At 43.0% G+C, this 15,632-nt stretch overlaps 2 protein-coding genes across 3 annotated transcripts; one reads left to right on the top strand and one right to left on the bottom strand.

The window, feature by feature from the left end:
- Positions 1 to 2,999: 2,999 nt before the first annotated feature.
- atp6v0cb (ATPase H+ transporting V0 subunit cb) lies at positions 3,000 to 11,967 on the top strand. The gene is made up of 3 exons (XM_049563078.1): positions 3,000 to 3,285; positions 8,755 to 8,938; positions 10,934 to 11,967. The coding sequence occupies exons 1-3, from the start codon at positions 3,213 to 3,215 to the stop codon at positions 11,136 to 11,138; spliced, it is 462 nt and encodes a 153-aa protein (XP_049419035.1). The 5' UTR covers positions 3,000 to 3,212; the 3' UTR covers positions 11,139 to 11,967.
- A 60-nt stretch (positions 11,968 to 12,027) lies between these two features.
- nubp2 (nucleotide binding protein 2 (MinD homolog, E. coli)) lies at positions 12,028 to 15,621 on the bottom strand. 2 transcript variants are annotated; one of them, XM_049563076.1, is made up of 8 exons: positions 15,535 to 15,621; positions 14,874 to 14,989; positions 14,410 to 14,608; positions 13,951 to 14,105; positions 13,710 to 13,820; positions 13,483 to 13,552; positions 12,814 to 12,972; positions 12,028 to 12,653 (listed from the first exon to the last, which is right to left on the bottom strand). In XM_049563076.1, the coding sequence occupies exons 1-7, from the start codon at positions 15,548 to 15,550 to the stop codon at positions 12,833 to 12,835; spliced, it is 807 nt and encodes a 268-aa protein (XP_049419033.1). In that variant the 5' UTR covers positions 15,551 to 15,621; the 3' UTR covers positions 12,028 to 12,653; positions 12,814 to 12,832. The 2 variants fall into 2 exon arrangements, with proteins under 2 accessions (XP_049419033.1, XP_049419032.1); XM_049563075.1 differs by lacking the exon at positions 12,028 to 12,653 and having other exon boundaries at positions 12,733 to 12,972.
- Between the last annotated feature and the right edge of the window lie 11 nt (positions 15,622 to 15,632).

Here is a 15,632-nt window from a genome sequence, read left to right as displayed (position 1 = left end):
GACTATCACAGGGCTGACACATAGAGACAGAAAACCATTGACGCTCACATTCACACCTACAATGCTAACCACTGCACCACTGTGCCGCCTTATTCTCTCTCATTTATTCTTATTCTTTGTTAGCTAAATTGATTATATGTGTAGATTTCTCATTAGCTGGTGTTCTTGTTGGTAATAAACAATAAATATAAAGATATAACAATAATAATGATGATAATGCTATTAATAATATGGGGGTTGTTAGGGGAAGCTTCCTTTGGCCGTCCGATTATATTAGGTCCAGCACTGTTCAATATTACAGTGGAGGGGAAACTCAGCACTAGTTAAAGCAGACACATGAAAATGTTGAATGCTGCAAATGACATGCAGTCTGAGTCTAACACAGTGTGTGACTACTAAATCATATCATACTTCATGATGCACGCTGTCTATTTTTTGTTTGGATGTGTCTGATTTGTGGAAGCTGACAGTGACCTGCATGACTGGAAAATATTTAGCAGAGATGAGTCAGATAAACCTACAAATGCGTCTGTAAGAGCCTTCTCCTTTTAACAATCAGCTGTATTGCAGAATGCAGAACTCATTGACTTGAACTCATTGTTTCAATCAAACCTGATAAAGAAATAGGCCACACCTCACAGGTGCTGTATATTGCTACACACAGTGCAGACTCAGCATGGAAGCATGGCATGCTAATCCATGTCAATACTGTACATCTCCATCTCTCAAGCTCTATTAAAATGTATGGCCAATTCATTTACAGAGGGCGCTGCCCAGCCTAATGCATCTGGAGGAATGTAGTATCTTAGAGCGGTGGAGTAATTCCCTCTCTACAGTAAGTGGCATTGACTCCATCTTGCCAAGGCTGTGCTCTTCATTCAGGATTCACACTCTACTAATCGCACATGCACTACTATATTTAGCCGCTCCTTTGGGTGTTGGTCTGGCGCATCCCCTGAAAACCATGCTTTCCAGCCTCAAGTGTAAGATGCTTAAGTATTTAACCATACACTGAGAAGGGTCTTTCCTTGACCAGCCCCCCTGCCTCTGAGATAACATGAGGCTATGGACAAGGGATTAAGAGGTAGACGAAGAAGGTCCTGGCAAAATGTGTCTTGAGTCTTAATGTAATATTCAATTGTTTTTCCAGGCCAATGTCTTAAAGGAAAGCAAAAAGGTTTGTCAGTAATGGCCGAGCTTAGAGCTTTTCCATTTCCACAGTATTAACATTTTTAAATGATTGAGAAATGACTCTTTGTCCCTGTGAGAATGAAAGACCTAGTTATGCTTTTGGTCATACTGAAACCAGCCCATATAGGAATCATGCCAAACCTGAGAGTGGCTTTGCCCAGTGACTTCCTTTATTTAGATCCAAGGCAAGTCTAAGTATGACTCTCTTTAGAATGGTAACCTGCTCTGGTCGTAGAAGAAAGTACCTGAACCATGTTAAGATGAAGGATCTACATCTAGAATCACATCACCAGTGCTGCCTGTATCTAATCACAGTACGTTGCACATTAACATTAGGTAGCAAATGCTTTGCAGTACATGAATCATGCCCTCGTGAGAACTTCTCACAGTTCCCTGTTTGCCTTCCTCAAACAGCATATCAAAGACCATCCATTTAAATATGCCGTGTACTCTCCTCTTACAACTTATCGATTGGTGTCACTGAAGGGAAAGAGCATCCACCCAATCCCATCCACTCAAAACAAGAAACAGTGTGTAAGCGCGTGGGCTATATCGCTGCATGTTGTCAAACGAGCTGATTGCAAATGTCCCTGACAGGAACATCATAACCCAACCTCAGCAGAAAGGCTACATCACTATCCACCTAAAAGAGTCTGTCCTGGATCAATAAGTGTTCAGTCAGGCAGCAGAGAAAGAAAACCAAGCAAGAATCATCTCAATCACTGTGACCTTTTTGTTATTAATGCATTACTGCACACACACATCATCCACGCCTCAAAATGATCTATTCTTGTATAATGCAACCTTGCATTTGGCAGCCAGCATAAGATGTTGGCCGGGTAAAGACTTTGAAAGGAATGAATCCTGAGATGCTGGTGTAGAAATTGCATCATGAGTGAAGGAGCTATACAGTGATACAGGGGGGAGGCGTGCTTCTCTGGTGCTGACTAGACAAGGCAATGCAGAGAGGGAGCAGAATGGAGGGATGGATGAAGGAAGAGGAGGCACACGCTCCCTCTGACTCACACATGCACGCTCTTCATCACTCCCATGGTGTCCTAGCTCTCCCGACCCCTCCTCTTTCTGGAGCTCTGAGCCTGCTCTTGCTGGGAGCTATACAGTGGAATGGGGGATTCTCGGATCCCTCCCCCCAACTTCATACACACTCCACCATACACACACAGCCTCAAATTCTCTCACTCTCACGCTCCACGTTGCTGCATATCGCAGCTGACTGTAAACCCACCCTCTGCTGCATGGTAGAGTCTTGGTGCAAAATGCAGAAATGTGTTTGGACATGTGCAACATTTGGGATTTCAGTATTGGGAGAGGGCACTGTAATCAAATAGCATTCACATTACACAGTTTCATTTAGAACATAATGTATTGAGACAATTAAAATAAATGGTGTATTTGTTGTTTTTTTTCCCATTGATAGCCAGGATAACACAAAACATATTTTTATTAGCCTAGCAGTGTCTCCACACCCTCATGCTCATTCCCATCATTTCATCCTACTGCTTTTGAAGGGTGAATGCGTAGATATCAAAGGGGAAGCCTGCAGCGGAGCACACCAAAGTGATGACCGATAGGGGTGACCTTCAAAAAATATGAAAAAGAAACAAAAAATATGAAGCACTTTTTTTTGTTCATAACGTGTCATTTGTGTTTTTAAAAAGACATTTCTTGTCTCACAAAGACGTTATGGACTACAGTATATCATTAACGAACTTTCTTTTAGTACGCCCCCCACACCCAGTCTATGATAGGTTTTATCCGTACGGCCAGTCAGGTGATATTTTCCGCTTCGCCATTTTGTGCTGCTGCGCCGGGTATTTATCACAAGAGTCGTGACTATCCCGTTTACACTGCTAGTTAGGTGGTCAGACGGTTCCTAGTATAGTCAGTTTCTCCTTCCAAGCCTGTGGCCTTCGATAGGTTTTCGCAAAGTGCGATTTTTTTGAGTCGACATAAATATTAATTTTGTATATTTAGTTTATTTTTATACTGTGTGAGAAAGAATGTCGGCCTCAAGTCCCGAATACTCTCCGTTCTTCGCAGTGATGGGTGCCTCTGCGGCTATGGTGTTCAGCGGTAATTATCACACGATTATCTTTTACATTTAAACTGTCTGTCAGCTACTTAATGTCACTTTGTGTGTTTGCTGCTAACCCCCTTTTGCGTTTATATTATTCCCAGCAGGATGCTTTGAACTGTCAACCACGGTGCGTCCCTTGAAGCTTACTTGTAAAAGCCATACGCTAGCCTTGCTAACGTTAACGTCGCAATGCTAATCCTAGCTGTCATTTATGTAGATTAAACTAGCTGGGGCAGTTGGTGACTTTGGTTTATTCTTTAACACGCTAATGTTTAGTTAGTAGATAGTTAGCTACTGCTATGATCGCTGCTGGCCTCTCTGCTTCAACATTAGACAGCACAGACTAGGCAAAACTAGTAGTTCGCTAGCTGATGACGAATGCATATGTTAGCTTTGACGTTAGCTTGTTACAGTTATGCACGTTACATGCCTTATCTGATTGGAAAGGATCACACAGTGGATGGTGTTAACCGATCAGATAATGTTACTGTCTTTTATTAGCAGTACTTGTTGATTAGCATTACAAAGATGTTAAAGTGTTTTCAGGTTATTCCTCATATAGTTGGCAGCTCGTTAGCTTCCTGCACTTAGCAGGAGGTTTACAGGTTACGTTAAATCCCACATTTTCTGCCAGATGCCACACTGCTGCATTCAGGGTTTAAATGTGTCAGTGAGTTTAATACGAAATTATTTAATGTCGTTTTAAAGTAGAGATCATTAACCAGTGGCAATTAATACCCGAGTTGACGTTGTTCTGTGTAAACTGGTTGCTGTTCTGTTTTAATTCACCATCTGTCAAGTCAGTGGTGTCTCATCTAATTTAATGCGAGTTATTTTAATCTGAAACCCTCTTTTTCTTACACTTCTTCAACCATTGGAAACTAGGATCAGCTGGTTCACTTCCTTATTGCTCAAAGGAATGACACAAGGTCACATGATAATCACATGATGAGACTTCTGACTTGGAATTGCCTTCTGGCTACTGATCTTTTGAAATGTTACTGTAAAAGCGAAAAGCTAACAAGTTAGCTGTGAACCTGTTCAAGGGAAATATGGCTAATTTTGCCCAAAAAATGTAGGGTGTGACTGCTGACAATCTGTGTTTTTGGTTAGAAGGTCAGAAGTGGAACAGAAAGTGAACTTTGGAACTGGCTTGTTTTTATATTGGTCATACTTGTTTTATAGGTCCTCTTCCAGTTTATTATTTGTCTTCCCTTTATCTAAGACAAGATCTACATAATATGCTGGTGAAATGCTGTATTGCATCAAAGGTCCACATGTGACTAGGGTGGCTGGTGTGATGGGTGCAGCTTCTATGGGAAATCAACAAGCTGCTAATTGACCATGATGCAGAGGGCTTGACCCGCTATAGCTCGAGGCCTTTTGGCAAAACTGTCTCATTTATGGTGGTGAATGGCACATAGGTTTTTAGTGAGGGACATCACCAGTGAGTGGCTGTAGTGCAGGCCCTGTAAGTCTTTTTTAGAAAGACCCTTTTCAAACTGAAAGTAATCTTTAACCCTGTTTTTTCTTATCATATTTTTTTATAGCCACATGCCTGTTTAATAGTCAGTGAAAGGAATGTTTGAACATTATTTTTAACAAATAACATTGGGTTGCAAGGTGGTGAGAAATCTCAGAAGTCATTTTCAGCTGGAGATTTAGAGTATATTAGAAATATCTGAGAGAAATATGACCTATTAACTTCTGTCTTCATTGCTATTCATGATGATACATAGTCCTGTCCTACTTATTGATTTTCTGATGTCCAGCCTTACCAGGAAGTGAGAAGCAACTGGATGCCAAAGCCAGCCCTGATCTCATCATAGCTCATGTGTGGTGATGGGCAAGGGCAGCGTGGTGTTGGTGGCCCCTGAGGCTAGCAGTAGTAGTACTAGTCTGTGGTGGCGAAGGAGTGACAGCTGGGGAATTAGCTCGTAGGGAAGGGATCATGCTGGGACAAAGAAGGGATGTGGTAGTGGTCGGATGGACAGGACAGGATCTTACAGTGTGTTGTGGAGTCAGTGATAGAAATTAATTGCAGCTTGGTCTTCTGTGATGTTAGTCACTTAAATGCACACAAGCTGAAGAACTTTAATTGCAATCTATATCATAATCTTATTTTTAGGTTGGGTTGATACGCTATTCAGTCTATAGAATATAAAATAGAATGACAAATTCACATTACAAGTTATTATCCAAGTGGATGGCTCAAATATGAACACCATAAAAGGCACATAAAAGGTTATTTTCTGGCATAGGCTGTAAGTTGCTGTGATCCTGTGGTGTCAGGTGATGTTGCATTGTTTTAGTAGTCTGGCAATGGTGTCCTGTCGTGAGGGAAGCCTTTAGTGACGCCTTCCTCAGAACGGATGACACTCACAAGGTGCTATCAACTATACGACTAGAAACTACACTCCTGTGATAGCTGTGCTGCAGTTGTTCTGTTTCCCGTACCCCTTATTACTATCTTAACAAACACTCCATATTATTCACTTTTTCCTTGCCAGCGAAGTTAAATTAAAAGGCTGATTTAAGTCTCTGTGAATTGACATGACTGATAAATCTACTCGTAGTGGTGCTGGCAGCAACTTAGAATACATGTTTGCTATACAGTTTAAAACTGCATGTGCCACGGTGTCTGCCTTTTCCAATTTCTCATGCAGTTGTGGAGTAGAATAGCCTAGTAGCACATAATTTCTCACCAACAAAGTTATTTTTCTACTTGGTCTTTAATCAGTGATGTTTTCAGTTGTTTGACCTTTATTCCACATTCACATTGTATTTTTCTATGTCTTTAACAAACACTTTTTGAAAAGGAGAAGTGAGGGCAGCATATATGCTCTAGACATCCCTCTCAGCAAGTGTCAGAATTTCTGCATGCAGTTCCACATTTTTTTTATATAGCGCAGACTATTACTCTGGTTTTCTAAGACAGGAGCACGTTTTTACAACTATGACCTTTCCGATTTTGTTGCCTGTTCTTAAAACTAGTGCTTCCCCATTCATCCGCTAGCGAGAGCAGACCAGTCTGCCATCTATTGCGTGGGCTTATTGCATGCAAGATCATCCCTAGCTAGAGGCGCCTCCTGCTCTGACATCACAAGACGTCACAAGGGCATCCCATACATCAAATATTCTGCAGGGGAGGGAAAAAAAGAAATGGGGGGGGGGCTCTCTACCTAAGCTGAGGGGATTAGGATTAAAACCCAGAGGTTGTGCCTCCACACCGCTGCAGAAGCCTCCATGCCACACAAACATTTAATTGTCAGGACACAGTGGCAATGTTTGAAGTCTCATTATCAATTCTCACCTGTCACACCTCAGTGAGGCCAAGCTTACTGAAGAAGAATGGAGTTGGAGGATAGCGTTACTGACGGTGACATGTTACGCTGGTTGTTATTGGATGGTTGAATAGCTAGAAGAGTCGGCTTATGTTTCCCAGAATATTGCCCTGAAGATGTTCTGTATGGCTAAATACAAAAAATCAAATTCAAAAATGGTTAGCTGTCACTGAGGTAGTTTGTGTCCTTTCTCACACAGGTCTGTTTGTGTGATGTGATGCACCACATAATTTGTGTTGGCTTTGAAGGATTTAGTCTGCCAGCAAACAGCCTGGTACTTCCCCACAAAGTCAAAACCAAAATCTTTCTGTGCGTTTGTCAGGGCTTGCGAAAACAGCCCCATTAATACTGAAACACATCTCTGGAGATGGGCATGAGTGATTTAACCTTGTATTGATAGCATCAGTCAGAGGATGAATCACTCTAAGTAGTTGGGGCCATGGCGAGATGCCATGTGCTCATTTTGAAGATTGGCCCACGTCATCTTCCTGTCTGCCTCTAGATATGTTTGCCAGAAAGCCTCGCAGCTAGTCTTGGAGTTAACCAGTACCAGCTTTAGGCTAGCTCGACATATTGTCTCGAGAAATGAGAAAACACAGGGCAGGGCACCTCGGGCTGTGTACGCAAGGCTGTCCAAGACTATATCTCAAGAGACCTTTCACATTTAGTCATCAGCAGTTTGCTGGCTGTGATTAGGCAAGAAAACGTCTTTGCCAGGTTGTTGTTTATGTGCCAATGGTACGATAAGAAGAGCAGAATATGAAGGATGCATTTTTGCTCACTTTTATGATACTGCCTTGCAAGATAGTTGATGTTTTACCCAGTTATATAAGTTTTACGGACTGATCTGTTCACAGATTGCAGACAAGCCAGCTTTAGCATGTTTCTTCAATGCAGCAGAGAACCCACAAGGGAAGATGGTTATATTTATCAAAGCAGCATCTGTAAATCTGTGAGAATATAAAATGTCTTGATTGTTTTAGGATGTATTCCAAGTACTGCCACAGCATGTGCAGACCAATATATCAGATGATATGCTGCGGTCAGCGCTGTGTCCGAGCTGTCACTTTATTTTGCTTCTGCTGTGGAGGAGGAAATGGGAAATAGGCATGTTCATATTTACACACACATGCGCTCGCACACCTCTGACATGGGGAAATCTTGTCAAACCAGCCTGTCTCTGATTCATGACACACTGCCTTGGCCTGACAGGCTTTGCTGGATATTACAAAAGACAAAAAAAAAAAAAAAGGATCTCTCCTCCTCTCCTCAGGCAAATTCGTGAGATTGAGTCTCATTCATCTCACCTGGATATAATTCAAATCTTTGTTGTTGTGCAGAATTTTAAGTAGTTCCTAATAAATGGTTCAACACTATATTTGGTTATGTATTGTTTCTAATTTTAGGGCGGGCTGATATTGATTTTCTCTTTGACGCTCCTCCTGCAGTCAGACTTGACTGGGCGTGACGTAGGTGGCACTATGTTTTCTCCTCAGTGTCACAGGCTGACGGAGCTAATGTGCTGATGAAGCCTTTTGTTCTCCTCCTTCCCCGTCACTTTACAGCGATGCTAGCCAGACACTGGTGAGGACTGGGGATCACACACAGCAGATGTTGTGTGACTGTGTGCCGCTAGTCCCCAGGTGTGGTCCATGGAGATGTGGTATCCTGCTTCTCTTGTGATGTCAGCAGTTCCCTGTGTACTTAAGCCTAATGAGACTTGTTCATTCAGAGTGATTTACGACACTGCAGAGGTCTGGCAGGGGCTATTCTGAAATCTCAAGGGCTGAAGCAGTTTGAGGAGATGAGACACATGTGACAAAGCAGGTTTAGGTTGCGTAGTATCTGCATCAGTACGAAGACGCAGAGTTATTTCCCTTTTGAACATAAGCAAAATTCCCCAGATGGAGCCACGTTGGATGTTCAAGAGGAACAGAAATAACAGTTGTATCGTTGATCTTACTTCACTTCCACTTCAGTATTCAGCTGTGCCTTGTGGTTTCTGTCGTCAGTCTACTAGCCTGTCGTAACTTCCATTGTAGCATGTGTACTTTAGTTAACCCTGTGTGTGTACTCTAGTTTATTTAACTAAAGTTGTTTTCTGTCTCTCCCCCCCACCAGCCTTGGGAGCAGCCTACGGCACAGCCAAGAGCGGTACAGGAATAGCCGCCATGTCTGTGATGAGGCCGGAGCTCATCATGAAGTCCATCATCCCAGTGGTCATGGCGGGTATCATAGCCATCTACGGCCTGGTAGTAGCAGTGCTGATTGCCAACCAAATCACAGCAACAGTCCCCCTCTACAAGTGAGTTTGGTTAATTAGAGTCGTTTTCATAAATTTGTATCCTCCGCATTGCCTTATAAATCAACAGTGAATTTGCCTGCTCACACAAGTCACCTGTGTAGACACTGTCCTATTGTAGCTCCACTAGATTCATTAATTCTAAGCTGCTAAATGCATTGTATGACATATACCATTATTACAATGAACACAGCCAGTGTGCTTAACCAGTTCTCAGACTGCAGTTTCAGTCTTGTCACATCACTGCACATGCTCTGGACATACTTCCCATGTTAACACTGGTCTGTAGTTAAGATGACCTGACAGAAGCAAACTGCGATGTGAATAAGCTCCCTCCAGTAGGTAGTGATGCAACGTAAGCTGTATGTCTAGGGCTTTTATTGGTAAAGTAAGAACAGAAAAGGTAAAGCTAATGAGCTGCTGCTGACAAGGCGGGAGGCAAGAAAGAGTTTGGCGTCTTGGTTCCGACTACAGAGCCTCCATGTTGTTATTTTATTACCTTCATAAGTACGGGCACAATGCTAGCTAGAAGCACACAGGTGGCAAGTGATAGTTTAGCACACGGGTTCCCATCTGGTCCAGTCATGGGCTCCAGATTTCTCCTTAGTCATCACTTCAAGGTCCAAACAGTTTCATATAATCTGTCTCATACTTGTGTTTGGTCGTGTTGTTCAGTTAGTTTGCTGTCTCTGTCAAGTAGCTGTCCGTTAGTCACTCACTCTACAACAGGAAACAGCACTTCAAAATAAAAGCTATGTACCAGAAATTCAATGTATTTAAAAATAAAAGGGTGTTTTTTGTCACTTGTGGTCCATTCAGAGTAGACCATGACCCACCAGTTGGGAACCACTAGTTAAGCAGATAAACTGATGTCCCATACAGTAGGGGGGGTGGGGGGGAACGCATCAAGTCTGTAATATCGGATTTTCGCCACTTGGGGGTGCAGGTGCAGTTGACTCATTTAAAATAAAAAACGATCTTAGGACAACAGAGTGACAGTAACAAGTTGTTTCTTTTATTCCTTACAAACAAATTTTGCAGCTTACTAAATCAGTGCAAGCAAAGGTTGCCTCCTTCGTCTGGCTCAAAGCCAAAGCGTTGCCATAGTGGCGCATTCTTTGATTTCGTCGAGACTAAATTGTCCGCCATTATCGACTCCCCGTCACTATTAAACAAACTCCAGGCTATAGTAGAGGCCTCGGCGCATGCGCGCTCGCACCCCCTAGCTCAGTCCCCGCCCCACTCCCCTCTCTCTCCTGCTCGCTGTGCGCTTGGCAAAGAGGCAGACACAGGTGCTCACAGACTCAGGCGTATTATAAGCGGAGCGTACTCCGTGTAAAAATGTCCATGAAAAATCCCCGCGATGTGAAAAATACATGCCGAACAGGCTTTTGTGTGACACTGGTGCACGGGGCGGAGTCCGTGCGGTTGTGTATTGCATTCACAGGGCTTGTGGACGTCCACTTTTACCGGGTGGACCTCCGCAGAGTCCGCTCTGCGTACGTTCCATCTGAGTATGCTGTCCGGTCGGTCTCAAAAAAAAAAAAAAAAAAAAAACCTGGTCCAAGACAGAGTACCGAACCGAATTGGTATTACCGAGAACCGACCCAACCCCATTGTCATTACAGTTGTGGTGTTGTCTCCACCATGCACTCAAGTTACAATAATATTTCAAACTAAATATACAGTATATAAAGTTATAGTTATTGTTCTTGGTGTTGAAGCCCTTTGTCCTTTAAATCTTACTGGAGAGATTCGTCATGTCTTGTTGCATCAGTTTAAAATATTGCAAGGAAGGAACAGTAAATGGAGCAGAAACCCTAGTGAAGCTGTAGGTAGCAGACTGTTTACTGCTGGGACAAACTCAGACCTTCAGCACCTCATCAAATGAACAGCTGACCTTGGCATGTTTAGTCAAAATATTCTCAGTCACTTAAATCGTTAACCAGATCATCACCATCCCTTGTGCTGACAAACACTTTGTCTGTGTGTTTTTAGGAGTTTCCTCCATCTGGGTGCCGGGCTGAGTGTGGGCCTCAGCGGGCTGGCAGCAGGCTTCGCAATTGGCATCGTGGGCGACGCGGGCGTGAGGGGCACAGCTCAGCAGCCGAGGCTTTTCGTGGGCATGATCCTCATCTTGATTTTCGCTGAGGTCTTGGGTCTCTACGGGCTCATCGTCGCCCTCATCCTCTCCACAAAATAAAGCACCCAAACATCTCCACTACAAAGATCTGTCCTTTATGTTGCTGCTGGAGAAAAAGTGTAAAATGGGGAAAAAATTGTAAAAAAAAATTCTGCTCAACTCGAGATGAAAGAAGTGAAGGCGTGGGGGAAAAAAAGAATTCAAACAGCTCCATAAATACGGTCTTATCTCAACAATGTGTACAGTCGTCCCAATTTGATAGTCAACTTGTAAATGCGCAATGTAGTGATTTGTCTGTCTTGTGTGCGTGTGCGTGTGTTTCAAAAATTGTATGATGAAGATTCCTTTTTTTTTCCCTCCACTTATTTCAGGGCCTTGAGGCCAGCTGAGGCAGCTCGGCCTCCGGTCTTAGAGAGCTGACCAAAGGGCCGCACAGCTTTTTCTCCTCCCTTATCGACTCGGGAGTTGACACAATTTCTGCATTAATCTTGAGGATCTATTTGTAAAGAGAAATGTATATGGACTTACGATTTTTTTCCACTGATTTTTATTTATAAGAAATTGTTCATGGAACTGTTTAATGCAGCAAAAGTCTTTAATTCCCCAGGATATATTATACATATATACAGACATATAAATATCTACATAGATAGATTTAATGCACTGTGGGTTAATTGTGATAAGTGGTTGGAATTCCTCTGGATGTAATTCTTGGTTTAATAATTAAGATTGCCTTTAGTATGTTGCTGGTGAAGTGGGAGTTTTGTGTGTAGCTGTATTCTAATCATTACGCAAACATTCTCAAACTTCAGTGTTTTTCCTGTAGTACTGCTGTTTGCATTAAAGGTGTGTGTGCCCCGTGATGGGTCTCACAAGTGTAATTTCCAAACTTCATCTCCTCTCCATCTTATTCACCCCCCCCCTCCTCTTCCTCCTCATCTGTGGCTGTACTTCATCTCTTCCACATTCCAGCCATTACGATCCTGCATGGGTTTCAGTGTTTTGTTGCTGTTGGATATGAAGCCGAGGAGCAGGCTAGTTTCAGAAGATTTAATCCAGATCAAGAAGAGTTAAACGTCCTCTTAAAAAACACAAATCAAAATGACACAAGGAGACTCGTTGGTATCGTTTGTAGCACGCGGCAGGAATCCAGTGAGATTAGCGCTCAAGTTTGGCCTAGTTTTTCCGCCATGCAAGGACTGGTCCAATTTGATCTGGAGTTTGTTTTCTGAAAGTGGAACTGCTGCTGACGCATTTACTAAAGCGCCAATCTACAATCCTGTATTACCACTGATATTGAAGTTATCCTGATGTGTCGACATGTGTGTCACAATCGAATTAAAGAAGATTCCAACTTAGATTTTTGACTGGCTTCCAAACACGGTGCTGTACATTTTGCTGTGACACTGTAAATCCTACTCAGGCAGCATGACGTGGCATTTTTATGACAAAACGACGTCTCTACATTTTGCTGTAAAGCAGATTAGCTGAGTTGCTGTCCTACAGTGTTCACCACTTCCTGTGCAACTGCGGCAAGAGCTGGTAATCTTCGCTCTGTGGTCAACGCCTCAAGAACTGTAAGATAACAGCAAAGCCGGCACTTTATTGTTGTCAGATATGTCTTATAAACAAGGTAGAAAACAAGACCAGTAAATAGGTTTATATTGTGTTTAACTGTACAGGACATAAATGCAACACAGATGTCATTACATTTGCTCATGTCTAATACTTCTACCTGTGTGCTAAAATGTTACTCAAGCAGTTTGGAGGCTGTCGAGCAGAGTCTGACAAATGCTGCTGATGGCACTGAAGGTGGCGCTGTCTGGAAACGACTGTATGAAGTCCTTGCCTTCCTCTATACTGGTGCTGAGCGCAGGATCCAAGGGCACTGAACCTGAAATGGAGAGGAAATAATGTTGATTACCTCAACAGCACTGCTGAGAAATGATTCACAGCTACTCTGTGCCTTAAAGAAACACTCCAATGTGGCATGTTAATATATGATAATCAATAGTGAGAGTCAACTGGATGTTAGCAGGCACTGACTTATTGAATACTTGGCCAAAGCTATGCACCACTCTCAGATACAGCCGGCTTGTCACTGCCACAGGGTGAGCTCAATTAGCTGCATCATTACTCAAGTGACTGATCTGCACACAAAACATAACCACTAAGGGAAACTATTAATATGATCAGGAATTATTGATGAGCGTGTATCAGGCCCTCACTGAAACCTTACACTGCACTGACATCTGGATCGCCCATTTTAGCAGCATGGCAGTGATGCAAAATGCCTCCTAAATCATGAATGGTGGCTGAGGAGTGATGTGCGGTCACAGTGTGTTGTGACACCTGGTGGCTGGATGGTGTTATTACATGTAGTTAAATCCCATTGATATCTCACCTAGGAATGTTGATCCTGTCAGCTTGGCTAACTCTTCGCCACCTCCTTTTGAGAATATATTGCTGCACTCCTGAAAAAAAAAGTGAAATATTTTTTAAAATTAATATTTCAAACTCTCTCTCTCTCTCTCGCTCTCTCTCTCAAAAAAAAAGCCCAGGATGATGCTCTTAAATGTCTTGTTTTGTCCATTGCTATTTCTCCTATGAGTTGTATGTAAGATTACATACCGAGCAGTACGGACAAACAAAGCCGCTCATGTTCTCGACGATGCCCAGGATCCGTACACCTGTCTTCTTACAGAAGGTGACCTCCCTCCTCACATCCCCCGTGGACACTGCCTGTAGCCGACACAAAACCAGACTTGAGTCACACGCTGGTCAGATTCCTCTTTCAAAACTAAATTTATGCGCAAGTTTGTCTTCTTGTTCCCATTATAGACAGTCAAAGTCTCTCTGGACTAGTGGGCACCTGAGGTGTGGTGACCAAAATGGCTCCATCCACTCTGTGTTTTTTCAGGTTCTCCAGTACTGCTATATGTTCGTCAGACGTCCCTGGCGGTGTGTCCACTAGCAACACGTCCAGCTCTCCCCATGCTACATCTGACACAAACTGGCCAATCATAGCTGTGGGACAGGACAGTCAGAGATGGAAAGGATGTTGGGCAGAAGGTGAAGTCATGTTTAAATTCAGAACGTGCAGCACAGAGGTTTGTATTGAGACATACACTCACCGGCCACTTTATTAGGTTCACCTTGCTAGTATCGGGTTGGACCCCCTGGAAATATTCCTCAGAGATTTTGGTCCATATTGAAATGATAGCATAACTCATTAGCTACTTGCATTACAAGCAGTCGAACAGATGTACCTAATAAAGCGGCAGGTGAGTGTATATGACATTACTTTATTTAAGAGAAGAGAACAGCTTACCTGTTTTCTTGGGTCCCCTCCACACCACTGCTTCATCTGGGTCCTCAAGCAAGAAGCCAATGGACATGAGGGCGAGGCTCTTTTCAGCATCAGTGTAGACAGGCACCCATCCTGCATCACACTGGTGCACATCAGTGTGACCCACATTCAGCATGCGGGGGATACTGGGCCCACATAGGTCAACATCCAGGATGCCAACCTGATGAACACACAGTTTATTAATTGGTCAGTTTACTTATGCGGCTCATTTCTTGACATTTGCATGAACACAAGTCAGGAACAGGAAGGAAAATGGCTGATAAACTGTGACAGTATAATGAAAGTGATTGCAGTTAGTATTTTTTGTACATGCATGTCAACCACGTAAGACACATACTGACACCCTATATTCTGACACACACATACACACACACACACACACACACACACACACACACACACACCCAGCTGGTCCTGGAGCTCACCTTCTTGCCAGCATGCCTGAGAGCCAGAGCTAGCTCCGTGGTGATGGTGCTCTTGCCCACACCTCCCTTCCCTGACAGCACCAACACAACATGCCGGACCTGGGCCAAACTCCCGTCTGGTGTGAAAAGGTGAAAAAATGGGTGAGTTCAGCATGAGCACAGCAAACACACGGAGGGTTATTTCTAGAGTGTCTAAACGCCAGTCACTGTCACATGACTGGGTAATTTGAACTGTCAGAGTAATACAAAACAAGGTTCAGGGAGAAATGTCGCAGTTTGGGAAGGATGCACGTTTCATCAGCCGAGGTCACAAGTTCAACGTAACTGGGTTAGAGTTCCTCTCGGATAATGTTTAACATTATTAACAATGTAATAGCTGTTTTTAATATAAACAATAACTTCTATGAAGATATAAAAACCTTTCGCTTGGCTACAGTGTTGAACGCTTTAGTGGCAATATTGAAAACTTCAGCTAATTTCCAATTAGCTCCCGCTAACCGGTTAGCTAAGCTATAAATGGGTAATCGTTATAAAACACGCAGCAGTTTCTGAAAGCTCACACCTCTAAAGAACGGAGATACAGCTCGTGTACGGGTCTACAAAAAAATAAATAAAGACGTAACCTCCTAACTGACTTTGTTAACCGGTAACTCAGACCTACCATTATTTTGTTCCATGTTTTGGATTTCTCGAATGCTCACAGTTGAAAGCTGAACTACTTCCGTAAATCGTCACGTATGGTGTAGCCAATCACACAGT

The sequence above is a fragment of the Epinephelus fuscoguttatus genome, linkage group LG20 (assembly GCF_011397635.1).
Source record: "Epinephelus fuscoguttatus linkage group LG20, E.fuscoguttatus.final_Chr_v1".
Classification (NCBI taxonomy): Eukaryota; Metazoa; Chordata; class Actinopteri; order Perciformes; family Serranidae; genus Epinephelus; species Epinephelus fuscoguttatus.
Note: the sequence above shows the minus strand (reverse complement) of the source record. Positions and strands in the feature narration are given on the sequence as shown.